Source organism: Glandiceps talaboti, chromosome 22 (assembly GCF_964340395.1).
Source record: "Glandiceps talaboti chromosome 22, keGlaTala1.1, whole genome shotgun sequence".
In the NCBI taxonomy this organism is placed as follows: domain Eukaryota; kingdom Metazoa; phylum Hemichordata; class Enteropneusta; family Spengelidae; genus Glandiceps; species Glandiceps talaboti.
Window position 1 is genome coordinate 7,757,874 of NC_135570.1, and position 19,774 is coordinate 7,777,647.

The window sequence follows — 19,774 nt, forward strand, 5'->3', positions numbered from 1 at the left end:
ACGTTGGTATTGATGTTTGATGTACATGTATGAGATATGCCGTATAGTTCTTGTGTGGTGATCAGTTTTTCTCGCTTGTGTCTTGTACATATGGTAAAGATAATCAAATAAAGCTGAGTAGAACCCTGCCTGATGTGCTGTCAAGCCTAGCGCCTTGCAGTTTGTACGGTGCGCCCTCATCGGTTATGAGATGAGCTGTTGGCTATAACTTCAGGCGCGGTTACCCAGATTCTCACCGCTGGAGGCTCTGCCTAGCCTACAAGACCCGACCACAAGCGATAAACATGATAAAAGCAAAGATAAACGTAACGCGTAATCTTGGTAACCGGGCTACGAGGGCGTACATTATTTAAACTCCCTAAGTTGTCGGAAATAGCATAATGTTGACAAATATTCGAGGACATGTAACCTCATGATGTAACCGGTTTCCGTCGAGCATCATAACATTTGTTAGTGGATTCTAGGGGGCGTTAACATTGAACGTGATCGGAAGTACTGACATTATGTCCCCAGATTACATCACAACGGATACTGTGCACCGTGTTCCGCAGCAACGAGTTTGAAAACACCGACCTCCAATCGCCGACAACATATGCCATTGTTCAACTTCCAGGCATATCACGTGAGTTTGGCCTGAATGCAACAATACACAGTGTCACAGTGTGTTACTCGACAGCTTCTATTTCATGTATTGTAGGTAGGAAAACTTCAACAGTGATTATGAATGGCATTTGTGTAATACGTTTCGTTCTACACTTGTCCTAAACTTCGCCACCATATACCAAAGACATGGAGTACCCTCGATCTGATACCGACAGTGACCCAAGTCTGTCTAGCCCAACAGCAAGAATTTTATCCGACGAAGATGGATGTTTACCTTCTAGTGGCGATGAAGAAAACTCTGACCCTGTACAATATAGGCTGTATAAGAAACGATGGTTCGTTCTCTTTCTGGCAACTTTCTTAGGATTTTCAAATGATGTGGTAGGTATAGAATACACAATGAACAATATTCCTTTTGGACTGACTTCTGCAAGTCTACCAAATATACTTAATATTTATACAATCATTTATCATTTTCTACCAATTATTATGATATTATATTTAACATGTTTAATTATCATTATTCTATGGGTAATTGCACACATGGAGGCTCTGTGCAGACCTCCAAACCCAAAGAGTTGTTATACCAAATTTTGCAGAAAAAAATAGACCTTTTCTCATATCAAAGCCGAATGCAGTGGCTGGTACACTCACAAAGGCTCAGACTTAATTAGCCTGTACTCTTGTGTTATGTCTGTACCTGTTGTCATACCGCCTAGCCCTTGAAACCAACTAGCTTGTGTTGAGAACATGAACATGTTGATATTTACAATTCAAAAATATGTACCCAATAACCAGATTACAACCATGATTACTTATTCAAATGAAGTCATTATGTAAATATACACGCACAGCAGCGATGAACACAGGAGTAAACACGTGAAGCACCATGTATGACGACAGCTACTGATGTAACATAACATTGCAGTAAACAGGCTAAGACTTTACTTTAATATCAAAAAGCAAACAAAAATTTATCAACATTGAGAAGTAATAGTAACATTTCTTTGCAATGAATATTACAATACATTTTCACTGGTTGAGAAGACAATCAATTTTTGCTGTCAAACACTGAAATCAGTTTTTGAAAAAGGAGGTACTAAGTACTCAACTATCATGTGCTCACTGATGGTCAAAAGGCTTTATTCTGAACAGCACTCCTAGTGGCCAAAACTATACAATCTTTTGTCTTTCTAATTACTGCTATAAAGGTGTACTGCATTAAATAGCACTCCCAGTGGCCAAACCTATACAATCTTTTGTCTTTCTAATTACTGCTATAAAGGTGTACTGCATTAAATAGCACTCCCAGTGGCCAAACCTATACAATCTTTTGTCTTTCTAATTACTGCTATAAAGGTGTACTGCCTTAAATAGCACTCCCAGTGGCCAAAACTATACAATCTTTTGTCTTTCTAATTACTGCTATAAAGGTGTACTGCATTAAATAGCACTCCTAGTGGTCAAACCTATACAATCTTTTGTCTTTCTAATTACTGCTATAAAGGTGTACTGCATTAAATAGCACTCCCAGTGGCCAAACCTATACAATCTTTTGTCTTTCTAATTACTGCTATAAAGGTGTACTGCATTAAATAGCACTCCCAGTGGCCAAAACTATACAATCTTTTGTCTTTCTAATTACTGCTATAAAGGTGTACTGCATTAAATAGCACTCCTAGTGGCCAAAACTATACAATCTTTTGTCTTTCTAATTACTGCTATAAGGTGTACTGCCTTAAATAGCACTCCTAGTGGTCAAACCTATACAATCTTTTGTCTTTGTGACTACTGCTATAAGGTGTCCTGCCTTTAATAGCACTCCTAGTGGCCAAAACTATACAATCTTTTGTCTTTCTAATTACTGCTATAAGGTGTCCTGCCTTAAATAGCACTCCAAGTGGCCAAAACTATACAATCTTTTGTCTTTGTGACTATGCATACTTCATTCTTGTCAGGTCTGGTTATCATTCAGTCCAGCTGCCAGTGTGCTTGCTGAGTATTACAATGTCTCCACCAATTCTATTAATCTGGTCAGCTTGCTACATATTTTCATACCAGTTCCAACAACTTTTATAGCAACATGGCTTTTAGATACATATGGTTTGAGACCATCAGTAAGTAGAATATTTTTCTTTTTCACGATTCTTTAGATCAAATTACTGATAAAATGTGGTGATTGATTGCTCAATTGTTTGCCATGGTGATATAGGTCTGAAAATGGATGTATGCCATATGAAATTGATAAAGAAATGTATTTCATGTCTTTAGTGTAAGTAAGACGATATCCCAATTATTTGTATGTGTTGAACTCAATTCTCTACAGACAAGGGAATTCATAATGTATTATACGGTACACATTTCAAGCAGAATCCTCTTTCTCCCAACTTGTACTTAGTTGTGTACAAATAAATACCCCCTAGGGAGAAAAAGGAGTTTACACTTATTCAATAAAAGGGCCTGCAGTGTTCTTCCATGCATCACTCATACCATTGAAAATTTTCTGTTTGTATTTCTGTATTTTACCCTGCTCATCATCTCTCTTGCAGTTATTAATTGGTTCTTTGTTCATGGCCATTGGAAGCATTATTCAACTTATTAGCACTTTGCATATCATTCCGTCGTCATGGCAGTTTGCTGTAGCTGCCATTGGACAAGTCTTCGCAGCAACCGTTAGTCCTATCTTTAATATTAGTCCAACAAAGATATCTGAGAAATGGTTTGGTGAGAGGGAACGATCTCTAGCCACTATGATTAACACTGCATCATATGGATTAGTATTAGGAAATCTTCTTACACCAATACTGGTCAAATATAAAGGTGTACAGTTTATGGTAAGTGCTGGCAGCTGGCAACTATCCAAAGGGATTTGTAGATGTGTGGTGGGTGGGGGGGGGGAGGGGAGGTGTAGATGGGTGGTTATACTCCCAAGATTCCAGCTGGAGATGTATTCCCCAGATTCAAAATCACTGACCTATTTCTTGGGACTTTATTGCTCTACTGTTTATATAGATCCATGTTTAGGGATTTTCCAGCCTTTTAGCCAAAATTTAGATCACAAGATTCATCGTTATTTGTTTTTCTATAACTCACTGAATTAGTCTGTAAGGTATGCTGTGATGGGGCGCCCTCACACATCAGTCAACCTTGGCCATAGCAAGTGTAGCTAGTGAAACAGTGCAGCGGAAACACTACAAACACGAGTGCAAATACCCCTGAGTAGCCACACTGGCACTCACATAGCATGGGGTTCTGTTCTCATTACATATGCTTAACCAAAAACAGCAAATTTTTGCAAAGATCATCCTCTGCGATCATGTGCTTTCGTGTAAGAGAACAATTGTGCCCTCATTTACATTTACATTGTCGTGCAAATACCACAAAGTATGCATGTACACTGGTGCATGTAATCACAGGTACATATGTATCATTCACTCTCAAGCTGTGCTATTTTTATACACATTACATTGAACCAGAGAAACGAAGAACATTTTGAAATACACCAAATCTGTACTTTCTATCAAACTATGTGACATGCATTCATTTCTATTACAGTTCATAATGTATAGTCTGCCCCCAGTCCTTGGACTATTTCTGACTATATTTGGTTTAACCAGTAGTGCACCACCAACGCCACCATCACCAAGTGCTGCAGTAAAACTACAGCCATACTGGACTGGTCTCAAACAGGTATTAGTAGACACTGCTGTTGCCAGTTCCAAGATGCATTGCGTGTCTCTCCATACAATGCCATGTATTCTGTATGCACTGAGGGGTTTGCACACGCTACTCAGGGGGATGGTTGTCACCTGACCATACCATGGCTTTACCAGTAAAATCCCTCTATGTCATTGATGGTGTTTAGTCTTTGTTCTATAAAATCACTCAAAATCAAAGAGGTCAACATATCTTTCCATCATTTCCTGATGAAAATGTTATTTCAAACATAATAAAGACAAAACAAGACTAAATGTAACAACTTACGCAATGTCTTCTCATGCAATGCATCTTGGAACTGGAAAATCATCTAGTTGTTGCATCCTAGCTGACAGATTTGTTGTCATGGGTACTCCTTATCTCTCATTTGATTTTCAACTAAGTACTGAAGTACAACTGCAGACATACTCAGACAGTTCTCAAACAGTTATGTGTTGCAGACTGACAGATTCAGCACTTATTTGAACAGGCAAGTGAATATTGAAGAGCGCCCTCAACGACAAGTCATGTTTGGTGATAAAGAGCGCCCCCAATGGCAAATCTTTCAATCTAGTACTGTGCCAGACTTAGTGATGACTTGTGAGTTCTGAACCTTGGATGACCTTGATCACTGGAATATTCTACCATAAATTGATTGCTAAGATAGTTGGCAAGGGGATTATACACTACATTTATTGATAAATTCATTTAAGAGTATGTAGAAAATGATAATTTGGAAAATGTAAATTGATGGAAAAAAAGTTCCTGTTACAGATAGTGCAGGGTTTAAACTCCATCTCCGACAACTGAGAGTCAAGTGTAATATGCCATTTGAAGTGAGTTTACCAATATTTCTTAAATATAACACTACACAGATTTTATTGACATTTCTTTTTGTTCTAGATGCTAAAAAATAAGCAATTTTTAATTTTGATGGTTTTACTGGGTCTTGAAAGTGGACTGTTTGATACATTGACTATTGTTGGAGAAGAAATGCTGTGTACGCATGGATATACTCCTGTGAGTATGAAACACTTGTGTGTGTGTTTTTCAAATTGAAGAATTTTTCCTGAAATCTTGGTAGAATAGACAGTTGCTGAGGTGGAGAGTCCCAACCTGGTTAGAGGTGCTGAGATGTAATATTGGAATTAATGTTACTGTACGTGCCTCAGCAAATATGCAAAATGTAACATCAAACAAAGTTAGCAGCATCACATCTCTTTAACACTAACCCAAACAATGTCAAAGCAATTGTTTCGAAAGATATGAAGCTCATAAGTTTGTGTTTTTTCCCAGAATGCCCCACACCAGCATACACCAGGCCTCTTCTATGTCGGAGTTACCCATTTTTATAACCCTGTTTTGGAGAAGTCAAGCGATGTAGAGTCGTTGAAAATGTCATTTCTCGGAGCGTCCCACATAATGCATATTGAAAGGAAGCTAGGATAAAATGACCCTCACCTTTGTTGCCCTTCAATGTGATGACAATAAAGTGATTTACAGAGGCATAAATCTCTTCCTAATTTCGTGATCTGATTATCTCATTCGATTTTGTATTTTTCTTGATGATAGACCTTTTCAGGAATCGTGATGGGGGTACAGTCAGGTGTTGGTTTTTTTGGTGCACTTGTTGCATCTCTGTACGTGGACAGAACTAAGTTATTTGAAGAGACAACCAAGGTTATGTATGCTTTGAGTGCTATATCCACAGCTCTAATGATGACAGTGAGTTACTTTCATTTATAATTATTTAGTTCAATTTGCAGTCTGTTTAGTTCAGTTCCATGTGTTACTTTCATTTACTGCAGTTACTTTTGCACAGTATATCAGTTCCTTTCACTTACTGCATAATTTCTTCTTCAGTATTTCAGTATTCATCACAAACATAATGAGTGTAAATGTGATGTCATAACCAGAACTATTCCCACAATCCCTTGCAGGCAATCTCCAAAATAACTGAATACATGACAAGTGCAATAGAGCTTCTTTGCTAGATTTCAAGTGTATGTACAATACAAGTGTACTAGGCAGTAATAAGGCTGACTGGACTGTTCCTTAATGAAGTGGGTGTTTGGTATTGCTATGTGGAGTTTTGATGACTGAATGGTTACAGTGGTCGGCTTGGAATCTGCAGGTTGCGAGTTCAAGCCCCGTCGCTGCCATTTGTTTCTGAGTAGCTAAAGTCCTTGGGCAAGATTTGAACCAGGGTTGTGCCCCAGTCAACCCAGCTGTATAATTAGGGATCTGGTAGGATAGAGGTTGCAATATGAAAGTTTTAGTATTAAGTGCTTATAAAGGCTGCAATGGATTGTATGCTCCTCAGGGAGTTTCAGGAAGTATAAGTTGTGCTGCTATAGGTCCATGCCAGAGGAAACAATTGTCAGTACTTGGAGCTGTCTGGCTAAATTATGAACCAACATTACCTTGAGGGCGTGTGACTCACATAAATGATGTGTTTTCTCAAGTTAAAAAATATGTGTTCATGTTTCATTTTAGGTTTCCGCTATGCCTCACATGGAAGTTTTGATAATAATCACCAATATAATGTATGGGGTGTTCTCTAGCGCTGCTTATCCAGTTAGTATGGAGTTAGCTGTAGAAACCACATACCCTGGTGCTGAAGCTACATCATTTGGTCTCATTTCTATGGCAACGTAAGTTATGACAATTATGTGTTTGTGAATGCCATTGCAGGGGAAGGATTATACCTCATGAAAATTCACTCTGTTTGATAGAAAATTGGATACTAAATAAAATCAAATGTGTTTTCATTCTCTTTCACTCATCAATACAGAGTTGACATCGATCCAAATTTAGGTCAAAGTGATGTATGAAAGTTGCTAGGCAACTTCCGTTAAACCTACCATAATATGTTTATTTGAAGTTGCCTAGCAAATCTCATACATCACTTCTGCTTAAGCTTGGATCAATATCAGCTCCATGCTGATAAGTGAAAGCGATTGGAAGAAAACATATTTTCTCTTATTTAATATCTATGGTTTTATTTCATATAGAATCCATAAGGTATCCTTCCTGTGAAAGTTTATACCATGGTGTTCAACAGAATACTTCAACATTTATGAATTTACTTTAAGATTAACGTTAAAACTAATTGTTGTGAGATTGGTGTTTTATCTTAATTTGACAGACTTGTAGCCTGGCAAGTAGAGTTGTAGCACTGAGAGAATATTTTCTGTTGATTCATAGATGATATATTCCTTCAGTCCCTCTAACAACATTTTCATAGCTTTGACTGGGGAGATTTCCCATCATAGACAACATTTGTGTGCTTCTCCTTCTGCCTGTTGAGGGCGTCCTTCCAGTTGGCTTGTTTCAGGATCCGTATAATTAGAATGAAAACAGCAGAGCTAAGAATGTGGTACAAACTGGTTGAAACATTAGATTTAGAGTAAACTCCAAAAAATGATGGGAAAGATACATAAATGTACAGAAATAACAGTTGGAATATTAGGGATTCAAAACAGCTGTCTGTACAAGAATGAATATTCATGGACTCTGAGTTTATATTTAGTAATGAAAATTTATCTGTTGTTGTTGTTGTTGTTGTTGTTGTTGTTGCTATTGTCATAACTTACACCAGTATCAATAATATATATTGGGTCTATTTGTGTCTACTACCAGAGTGAAAACATTTCTTGGCAGCAAATTCCAAATTTTTCTGACATCTCATCAGCACTGTCGGGTGACTACAATGGGCTAGTGTCATGTGTCACTTCTAAGAAATTTTTTGAGACATTTTTTTGATTCTGTGAGTAGAAATTTTCATTACTAAGCTGATTTACAGTCTTACTGGTTTGCCTTAGGTAAAGTATTTATTTCTACGGGATTTATCTTTGTTTTCATTTCAGAAAAATTGAGGGCATTATATTTACATTTGTAATGGAGGCATTAAGCCGGCCAATGACAAACTATGAAAAAATCCATCAAAAGTGTGTTTCTATACCAACTCATGGTAATAATCAACTTATTAGTCAAGGCAGTACAAAGGCTACAGCACCCAAAGATATGACAGGTAAGTATACTTGCATTATGAACATACTGGAGACATGACAAACTTATATCATTAATTATGCAAATTACTCATTAAAATTAAAAGCTGTGGCAATAAACTTTATAGGATATGTGTGCATTGTTATGATTGATATATGTACCAAATTATATGAAATTTGAAGATTGCATTCTTAAGATATAGACTAATTATATATTAAATATTTTATTTCAAAAAGTTACAAACATGAAATATTTTATTTTTAAAAAAGTTACAGATATGAAATATTTGATTACACAAAATTATAAATAAGTAACATTCACCGTAGAGGCGGTGATCAGAACGAAAACGTAAACATTTATCACAAAGGTCAAGTCAAGCAAAAATACCGAGGTAAAATAACAATGAACGATTATCCGACATCTACATTGGATTTTAATCAGATTGATTTTTTTGTTTCTTATTCTGTTTTCAAGTAGGAAAAAATTATGTAGTAGAGCTGTTTTATGAATAAAAAATCCAAAATAAATATCCAATCCTCATCCATATGGCCATTTTAAACTCTAAACTTCAAACATGTCAGTTCTACTTGTAAACAGACTACAAACATGACAACTTTGATGGCAATAAACTGCAAAGTGACAACTTCAGTTGCTACAAGCTATTAACAAACTTGACAACTTTGATTGCAAAATAAATACATTTATAGAGTCTCTACATGAGATAGAAACTACCTGTCACCATGTTGATTTGTTTGTTTGTTTGTTGTTGTTTTTTTCAGTGGCAATGATGGTGTATTCCAGTCTCTACTGTTTTCAAGCTATCGCTTTGATTGTGTTTTTTAAAACGGATTATAAACGACTGAATGCAGAGAAAGCTCAGCATGCAAAGGATGAAGCATCCGTAAACGTGGACAGCATTCAAGATAATGTGGCAAATACCTGAATTACAATTTAGGAGAAAATCAAACAATAAACTATAGGATCCCATTCTTGCCAGCCAGATAGTACTACAGCGGCAGTTGAGGTTTCGACTTACTAAGATAGACACAAACTAAAACTATTGTTTTTCAATATGGTACATTACACAAGTGAGTGATAGCAGTGCCTCTATTGTGCAGATATACTCTGTTATCAAGATAGTGTGTGTCTATTTGAGAAAACTAGCTATCAGAAATGCCACTCTGCTGAGAGTGTAATTAAACTAACGTCCATTCAGTAGCTTATATCAACATGTCGCAACAATAGTTTTAGTTTGTGTCTATCTTTAATAGAAAGCCAAAACCTTGATTGCCGCTATCAAATCTTGACTGATTAGATCGACTTTAGAATATATTATACATATCGTATGCCAGGGACAGAATAGTCTGTAAGGTACGCCGTGACGGGGCGCCCTCAAACATCAGGCAACCCCTAACGTGTGAGAGGAGGCCAGTGAGGGCGAAACGTCACGACATATCTTTCAGTCTAGGGACAGAACAACAAAGATTCCAAATCGAAATATATGCAAAACAAGGTTTTCTGAATCATTTTATCCAATTTTGCCTTCTATATAAGGGAAAGGTGTCAACATAAAATTACATTGTTCTTTCAACAAGTGACCATAACTATCGACCAAGGAAGTGTATAATCTAAGAACTTTGCATGCAGGTGATTTAGGTGTACAGATGGACACACAATTTGATTTTGGTAAGTGACTCCTTTTTACTCCCAAGGCTTATTTGTAACCTTATCAAAGATGAGAATTACAAAAACATATATTTTTAAAAAAAAGAACAAGTTCGTCCAGTTTTGTAGCATCTTTCTTTGTATGTTTTAGGTCTGTTTCAATATGCTTACAACACAGTTGTATCATTTTTTTATTTTAGAATTGTACCTCATTGTAATTTTACCATTTTAAATAAAAATAAACTTTTTTATTACTATTTTATGGTTATGAAGTGTACAGAATGACCTAAATGTGTTTGAAGGCTTTTAGAAGTGTGGAGTGAGGATGGGATACAAATATTTTTTGTCACTGGAAGTCTGGCACTGTTGCCAAGTGCACGATATGTATGCAGCACGATAGCACTAGATCACTTGAATGGCTCGATCGCCCTCTAGTGGTGAACTTAACAACTGCCAACGAGCTCCAGTGGATGGGTGGGATGGGCTTTCATGGCATTTTGATAGGCTTGGCTGATGATTTATAAGGACTTGATCATGAAATATTACATGATAATATAAGTATTTGTTTCAATTATTTCAATTAAAAGTATAATGGTGTTAACACTGAATTACTGCAGTATAGCTGGAACTGTTGAATGATTCTGGAAGGTTTAGTTTTTATAAGACTCCAGAAAAAATATTCAATTGCGTGTGATATTCCAAAAAGGCATTTATATAAGTGAGCATATTAGTATAACCTAGTTCATTCACAAAGCTAGGAAGTCGAACAGAAAACAGAAATTAGCTAACTTAGCTAAAAATCTAATAAAAAATGAGCAAATTCAGCCAGAAAAGTCAAATTATAATTTGTCGTAAATGTTACGAGATTTAGCCAAGAAAGGAAATGATAATATAATATAATGCAACTGTTACGTTTATTCAGCCGAAAAGTGAGGTGACAACATCAGTGGATGATGGCATTAACAAATGTTGCTTTGTTATGACTCGGTCCACTGTCTGAGGTTATGAGTAATCCATCATTGTCAAATTAACCTATCCTTGGTGTATTGTATTTATGTCAAAGAAAAACAGTATATTTCAATTTTAATTGATGTCCTAAATTCATTTTTAATGTTATTTACATTGCCATCGTTCAATATTTCTAGTTCTATGTCTCACCTTTTTTTCACCTTGCACTTGTAGCTAACAAAGACGCAATTTCAATATCTTTTACAAATTTCATGTAAATGGGAATAAGCCCTTATGTCAGTTAAGTTTCATTTGATAATATTATTATTCGGAAATTAAAATGTCAAAACAGTCATTAAACGAAACACCAAATTCGTAGACTAAAAAATAACTTCATCGTATTCTTAGACTGCGCCCAGTACGGTTTGTGTTTGGGTGTGTCGGTTTATACGATGACCTTCTTGTACCTATTTCGTCACACCTAACTGCACTCACAGTCAGACCGTTGTTATGCAAATTTTACGCAACACAGCCTTGGTACATCGAGACACGAAAAGTCAGTCGGTCGGTCGGGTCACTGAAAACGTTGTTTTTATCCGAGCCACCCATTTTTTGGTGACGATTCTGGATGGAATGCTAGATATTTTTAATGCTTGGAAACAGTGTGTTATCAGATAAGAGTTTCAATGTAAATTGTACCATAAGTTATCGATTTGTGATCAACGCCGCGCCAGGACATTATCAAACTCCACTTGCTGTAAAAACTGTGTACCGCTGCTAACAGCTGATCGACTCGATTAACTGGTTTTGAATCGTTCTGTTTCCCATTTTCTGGCTGATGTGAAGAGTTGAAGATAGGAGAGTTGTCGTAAGTGGCTCTACAGGTAAGCAAGGCAGCACTCGAATCAATGTTTATAGCGTCCTGGGACGTACACGATAGATGGACGTATGTTTCCTGCTAAAATTAGATTAAATATAAAATGGACACATTGTGCTTTGTGGGTCCGGGTGAGTGAGGGCCGAGGTACGTGAGAAGACACCTTTATCATTCATTGTTCAGGGATAAGTGTTAAATAAAAAGGTGTCATACATTGTATTTTTAGTTGGTGTGAGTCGTGTTAATTACGAAAAGACGAGAGTTCAGTAAAATAATTGTATACCCACATATTAGTAAACCGCGTATTCATAGAATTCCACGATGCATGAACAAATAACATCACAAACATGTACACCGTTGCATACCACATGAGTGAACCGTCACCGGTGACTTGGAATGTAATGTCATTGTCAGTCGTGATTTTCTATCTGTTTGACTGTCGACACATGAACGAAGTTTTTGACGGCGTGTCCTCAGTTTATGTTCATGTGTTGACGGGTATGGTATCTGGTCAGTATCACCGCAAACGTAATCGTGTACATTGTACATGTAACATTATCATGACTTTATGTATTGCGGTGATGGCCCGACCTGACACTATGGGATATAGATAATAACAGTCCTATAAACAAAGAACGTTATATCATATCTGTAGGTCTTACAAAAATAATTGTAAAATGCATGTTTTCATATATAAACTCTGTCAAAAATACAGCCGACGTTTTGTAAATAATTTTTTTGGGGCTAAAATTGATAATAGTACAATAATGATAATAAATAGATACATGTGACTGTGCAAATTTCAATTCAACTTACACGAACTCCAGAGTCCAGTATCATAAAAAAAAAATACTTACATGGTAATTTGTTCAGTGTGATTATGTTTGTAAATACTTTTGAAAAAGAAAATGATTGTATATATTTATTGAAATTGTATATTGTGCTTGTGTGACACTGTGATTGTCCCTAAATTAGTTGATGATGTTTAAATTATTATTCCAGCCAAGAAATAGAGATATTAAAGGTGCACTTGCTGTAACTGGAGTATAATTATTTTTGATCAGACAACACAATATATTCTCAGAAAATTGTTAACATATCAATAATTAGACATTGTACATGTTAATTACAGGTCGATTTTATCTAGAACTTAGTACTGTAAGCTTGAAATCATGATTGCGTTGGGGGTGCTGATTTTTGGGTATGGACCCCAAAATCAAGTTGATTAGATTTATTCTACCATGTACAGCTACACAAATACACCCACAGGTGATTCAATACCGTTCAGCATATACAATGATATTACAAGTACAATGTACCAGTAAATCAATTATAGATAACAAAATAGTTTTCAAAAAATGTTCCAGATACATCTTTAATGTGACAGATATGTGAAACATAGATGTAATGGTGCCAATTGCTTGACACCAAACATTGTTCTATTTATATAGTTAGCTATAAATTCTAGGCTATTCCATCAAATGTCATGATATTAATACTACCTGCACAGTAAATGATCTAGGCACTGATGGACTCATATACCGATATTATATCTTTGCCATGTACAAATTGAGAGTTGAAATTGATAAAACTCAAACTGTACCCATAATATATAATTAACATATTGTAAATCAAGGACCACACCCATTTCAAGTTTCTTAGGTCTTAACCTTTCATTTACAATGGTGAGGTGAGATGAACAACAAAATACGTTTGTAAATAAACAATGCAGTGTCCCTCTAGTAGGATACAGTGGTACTTGAAGAAAGGGCTTTATGTGTTAGGTGTATGCCACAGTAGCTCTTAGGGTGGCACTAAGGGGCGTGATCCACAATAGTTCAATGTAGGATAACTTAAAACTAAATTTTTATACTTAGGCCTCAGACACCCCCCCCCCCCACCTACCCCTCATCCCCCCCCACCCCACTTCTAACTAAATTGGCCAACATTGAAAATTGTTTCAGACAGCACAATCAATTTCAAATCAGTATGTAGTAGTATGTTAGTGCTATGAATATAAAGCCAGTATGTAGTTAGGAAAAACTAGTTGTTTTGTGTACAAATCGATTTTGTAGGATGAGAACTAAAAGGGCTCAAACCCCCCTCCCCACCCCCAAAGTAAAATAATTTAGTTTTTTATCCTACATTGAACTATCGATCTCACCCTAACAGAAAGAAAGGGCTGTTTTCATTAGTAGATGTATATGTGATAACCTTTTGGTTTTTTTTTATCTTATTCAAGCTGATTGAAATCTGACCAATGAGGAGGTTTGATATGTTTTGTTGTCAATATTTCATGTCTACTGTGCTTGTCAATTGCATACTGTTTTATAAAGTAGTCTGGTATTGGCTAGACTAGGAGTAGTCTAGATCTGCCTGTTGTATTGAATCATCTCTTTACGGATTTTGAGATTTGATGCCATGGATAGCACTAGTCTAGAGGCTATGTGTGGCTTGGAATCCTTCTCCACAGATAGCCTCTAGATGAGGTATTAGCCTCCTCTGATCAGATTAAATATGTAAGTTTGTTCAGAATGTTGAGCACTGAGAGAAATTCATCAGTACAGTTCAGACAGCATCAGAAGCACAGTGTGACAAAAATAGACTTCTGTTAGGGAAAATAGAAACAACTTGTCATTTGTATGCAAAACCATAGCTGTAGACTTTTTAAGGGCTAATGCTACTACACTATTTAAATCCTAACTGACATTTTGATTTTTTGAATTTTCATCGTCTTGGAGAATGACTGAAATGTAAAAGAATCAAACTGGCGTGTTAGGTGTGTGAAAGAGAGAGAGGAAGAGAGAGGGGTGGGAGGGAGGGAAGGAGGGAAGGAGAGCGAGGGAGACTTAATTCAAGGTATAAGGATGTTATCAGTCGTTACTCAGAGTTTCACGCTTCTTCTGCGATCATCAGACTGTTAAATTGAGATTGTCAAATTTTACACGTAAAATGTCTGAAACTTTGAGTAACAACTTATAACATTCGTAATACCTTGGATTAAGTAGACATTTATGTACATATATAGTTATCATTCTGTCGAGGTAACTCGGACACGTTGACAATTTTTCTCCATTGATCTTTATATTGCATGATAGGGTTGCTGGTAGGTTGTCGATTTATACCAGAGTCTCATTCTAAAGTGTCAACACAGGTTGTAATGATTTAATTCAAGGAGACAAATCCAAGATTTACTAAAAAAATCAGCATTTATTTCAAGTTACCTAATGTTTCAGCCGTACACAAACAGCCTTTTTCAAGAGCTAAAACAATAAAAAGATAAATAGACTAATAAAAGGTTGTAGCAGTACACTGTCTGTTTCTGTTTTTGTTGTAATATTCAAATTATTCATACTGTGTAATAGAAATTAATACATATTTTTACAAATCATACGTATATATGAATGTGCAATGTGATATAACAATATGAATAATACAGCATACTCCTACCATACTGATGTGCTGAGTTGTTTATTTGGATACAGAAAAGTTCTTAAACTCTGCTCAAATAATAATAATAATAATAATGATAATAATTTATTATTTAAAGACCATTACACACAATACATGTCTCAACGGTCTGCACATAACAAATCATAAAATTTAGAAACACGATTCAGAAAAAAAAACATAAAACATAAAAAACGTTTTGAAAAACATTTTAAAAAAATAAATAAAAAATATATTGCTAGAATCGGTTATTTATATAAAACAAACATAAATGATAAATGATATATTATTTGTTAGCTATGCTCCATGCATGATGCTAAATCCCACAATTTGAACTGTTACAACAATGTTAACTGTTACAACTATTTATGTAACACTAACAATGGGATGGCCAGATGTGGGGGTATATGTAACATTTAGTAGTACTGTATTGTCAATTGTTACAATGTTTGATTAAGTGTACACATCACTCTGTTGTCAATGCAATACACACCCTAGTGGGCTAAAATTATATTCAAGGACGTTCGTAGCACACAAAAAAAATCACAATATTAGATCATGCGCAATTATTCAAATTACCATTAGTGGTGACGTTTTTTATGTGCAAATGCTGGTGATGGAAATTTTTGAATATTCGTAATACCTAATAATGCAATTTTTTGTATTATAATCCTACCTGAGTGGAATATTAACTCACAAGTGACTGTGATGTAAACAATGTTGACATCGTCAATATTAGTTTTAAAACCTGTTGACACCAACTGTGGAACCCTTGCCACAGTACAAATTGTCATCTCATCTAGAAATTTATCACTTATGTGAACACAGACTGATAAGATTCACAATTGTTTGCATTCAACATACAGTAAACCTACATATTTTTTCCTCTCGCAAATTTTGTGATTTGACAGTCTTCAACTAGTGGTTTTGATGAATTACTAAGCACAGTGCACTGTTTATGTACAAAAGAAGCATTTTTGTCACTGTACATTTTTTGTTTTCCAGCAAAAATAAGTCTTTAGCAAAAATTTGAAAGTTTATAGTACCTGTCACTTACACCCTGTGTCAGTAATGAGATGCAAAAGAACAACACGTCTTTTTGCTTACAGTAACCATATGGATGACAAATGGGTATTTTTTTAAATTTTAATCAATAAAACAGCTTTACCATCTTTCCCTACTTGATAAAAACAATGTGAAACAACATTTACCAAGTTTGTGTTTCTAGCTCATTAAATTACAAAAAGCTAAAAGGTATGTAATAAGTTTGTTATTGTACATAGAAATATTTCATACATTTTTCATATGTATATATTGTATTTATTGAGTTGCAAACAAGGACTTGGTATATGTTGTTTCACCTTTTTTTTCCAATGACATAATAGAGTTATTTTATCAATTAAAATCCAAAATAAATACCAATGTGTTATATTTTAAACATAGAAACCATACACACATATTATGAACTTATTTGTCGTTGTTGAAATTAACTAAACTTCAAAAACAATTCTTGTCATACTAGTATTAGATTACAACAATTTATCTTTCAATTCTTTGAATTGCATTTCTGAGAAATATATTTTTGAGTTTTTATCTGAATTAGATTAAATGAAATGTTAGATAGACTTTCATTTTATAGCTCCAGTACCAGTGTTAGAACTGTTCAAATTAGAATTTAGTAAATGAATGTAGTTTTTAGAAATTATATTATGCTACAACACTAGTTAACTATACAGAGATTCATTGTTGTGTACATTGCTGTAATCTGTTGAATGATGGATCAGATATTATGGTTACAGGAGTTCAAACATTGACAACACTATAGCTGTCAACGGCCACTGGCTACTGGCTGTTTAACCCTGAATGACAACTGTCAAAGTCCATGCTGGAGAGGTTGTCAGCATTCATCACAACCTTGAATTTTCAGTTGCCAGCTATGATTATGTTTTGTCACTAAAAGGTTGAATTTTTACTGTTACGCTTACGGCTTTGGCTTTTGTAGCAATGATATTGTCAATGGATTGTTTGATATTTCCTGTACATTATGGTACCAAATACTGTTACGGTAATTGCTTTCAGTGTGTTTTCATGTTGTTTTCATGATTACACTCTGACCATGTATAGATGTACTTAACTGGTATTAATATGTAACATACATAGCAATATAGCATAGAAACTATTGTGTAATCCTTAGTTTTAATCTAAATAATTCCATTAACTCGAATGTTTAGTCAGTCCATAGATATTGAAGAGACAAAATTAAAGAAAATAGACTGAGACGTATTTCCTCAATTTGTTATACATATCCTTATTAAATTCTTTGGTACATACCTTTAATACTGATATGTACATGATTGTGTCTCTTAATTATTCATTCTCTGGCAAACTGACATTTATATAAATGTACGCACTTGTGCAGAGACACATGCACATCTACACAATGCATATACACATTGCACATACATAGATATACATAGATATACATACATACATACATATGTACGTATGTACGCACACATGCACGCACGCACACACGCATGCACCACACACGCACTCACGCATGCACGTACACATGCACACACACATGCACGCACACACACACATACATACATATATACACACAGACACACATACATGCACATACATACAGACACATACACACATACACACACATACACATACACACATACATACACACACATACACACATACACACACATACACATACACGCACATACACACATGCACATAAGCAAAAAGCAAACAAATAAACACCTAAACAACAACTACAAATGTGCAATAACAACACACTGTTCCAAATTTTACAAAGTTCTCACAAAAGTCAAATATGCAAAGGAATGTTGTAAATTCAAAGTCAACATGTATATATGTATTATTACTATACAACTGTATTTGTCATCACAACGCTGAATAAATCCATTGCCAGCTGTGTCACTATATTATCAGATTTACAATTGAAACAGTGAAAAGAAACAACCATATTGAACCATACGTGTCCATGTATGTGTGTATTTTCACTACTTTTAGTACCCAATGTGTGTATAGTTTTAAACTGTACTTGTGTGTACCAGATTTTACCACTTCAGTACCAGTCATGTGTACCACATATTGAAGGCAATATATGAACATATTATTTTTGTTAAAATGTTGACCTCAAATTGTACAGATAACTTAAGGCAAGTTAAGGGTATGTTTTTAATACTAAAATAACATTCAAACACAGGGCTTGAATTTAGGCACATAGACAATTATATGTTGTATCCATAAGATGTTAGCCTGTTAGACCAATGGAATTCTAGTCCTAGACATTTGTGGATGAAATAGTTCACCTGTCTAAATCTTGACTACCAAGCCTAAGGTATTAAGATTCTAATTCCAAAATATTGACACAATGTATAAATATAAGGCTTAAGTCTAAAATAAAATGGACACATGCCAACAAGTTGCAGAAATGAAAAAAAAGGAGGAAATTACTGATATTTTGCAGGAAATTGCTTGCATCTCAAGATGTTAATTGTTGAATATATAGAAAAGACTTAAGACATGCCTTTTTAAAGTAGCATCTAACAAAATGGAAGAAATTACTGTGGCGGGAAATTTCTCGTTTGCTGAAAAGGAAATAATTGGATAAATATCAAAAAGACTTATGTTTATAAAAAGTAGTGTAAAATTAAAAGAAATTAGCAGAAATTACTGTTGTTGACAGCAAAGTGCAAGCCTAGAGACCAGTCTGACAACACACTGGCTTTTCGTCTAGTGAACAGCATTGTCAAGCTGGATAGCCAGATACTAGTAGTCTCTAGGCTGGGAAGTTTTGTGCTAAAAAAATAATTGTTTGGTTCTGGTTACCGGACCCCACCTAGTTTTACACTGCTGACCGTCTACTTGTTTTTTATGTATTCAAGAAAAAAAATAACTCAAAAATTGTGAAGTCTCACGAGAAATAGTGGAAGCTGAAACTAACATCAACTGAAAATGACAAAATAAAACTGTTCTTCCAATCTGTAATGGCTGTACATCTGATAGGAGGAAATAAATAACACAGAGACCATTTGGAAAATCATGGAAAACCTGAAATAGACACTCACACATGAAAAAAATATAGAAAAAATAAAATAAAAAATCCACCTACCCCACCTATTCTAAAAATGAAAGTAATCAGAACCACACAATTTTTTTATTAGACCTAACAAGGAAGTAGTTGGACGTAGAAAAGTTTAATCTCATGCACAGTTATATTGTATATAGTGAATTCTTGCGCTATCAATAAGTATACCATTGGCAGGTACAAGAAATGTCCTTAGGACAACTTAGTACAAGGTAAGGAATGTGAAGTCATTGTGTTACAAGGTTATTTGAATGGTTTCATGTACACACCCATTTTACACATAAAACTCTGAATACATAGATTTCGGTTGATTTTTGACCTCACATTATAAAGAAGTATGCAAGTATCTCTTGAACGCATAGCATGCAATGTACTTGTCTTGCCTGCCAGTCACT

General features: G+C 35.2%; 1 protein-coding gene across 1 annotated transcript; it reads left to right on the plus strand.

Moving 5' to 3' along the window:
* The first annotated feature begins 422 nt into the window (after positions 1–422).
* Positions 423–9,253, plus strand: LOC144452488 (solute carrier family 49 member A3-like). Its single transcript, XM_078143588.1, has 9 exons — positions 423–984; positions 2,562–2,720; positions 3,153–3,437; positions 4,159–4,293; positions 5,203–5,319; positions 5,872–6,024; positions 6,796–6,953; positions 8,169–8,332; positions 9,090–9,253. The coding sequence occupies exons 1-9, from the start codon at positions 790–792 to the stop codon at positions 9,251–9,253; spliced, it is 1,530 nt and encodes a 509-aa protein (XP_077999714.1). The 5' UTR covers positions 423–789.
* The last annotated feature ends 10,521 nt before the right edge of the window (positions 9,254–19,774 follow it).

Coding starts and splice junctions, on each gene's coding strand:
- LOC144452488 (XM_078143588.1), top strand. CDS start 790: ATGGAGTACCCTCGATCTGATACCGACAGTGACCCAAGTCTGTCTAGC. Junction 4,294..5,202: donor ACTGGACTGGTCTCAAACAG/GTATTAGTAGAC, acceptor TTTTTGTTCTAG/ATGCTAAAAAATAAGCAATT. Junction 6,954..8,168: donor GGTCTCATTTCTATGGCAAC/GTAAGTTATGAC, acceptor TTTTCATTTCAG/AAAAATTGAGGGCATTATAT.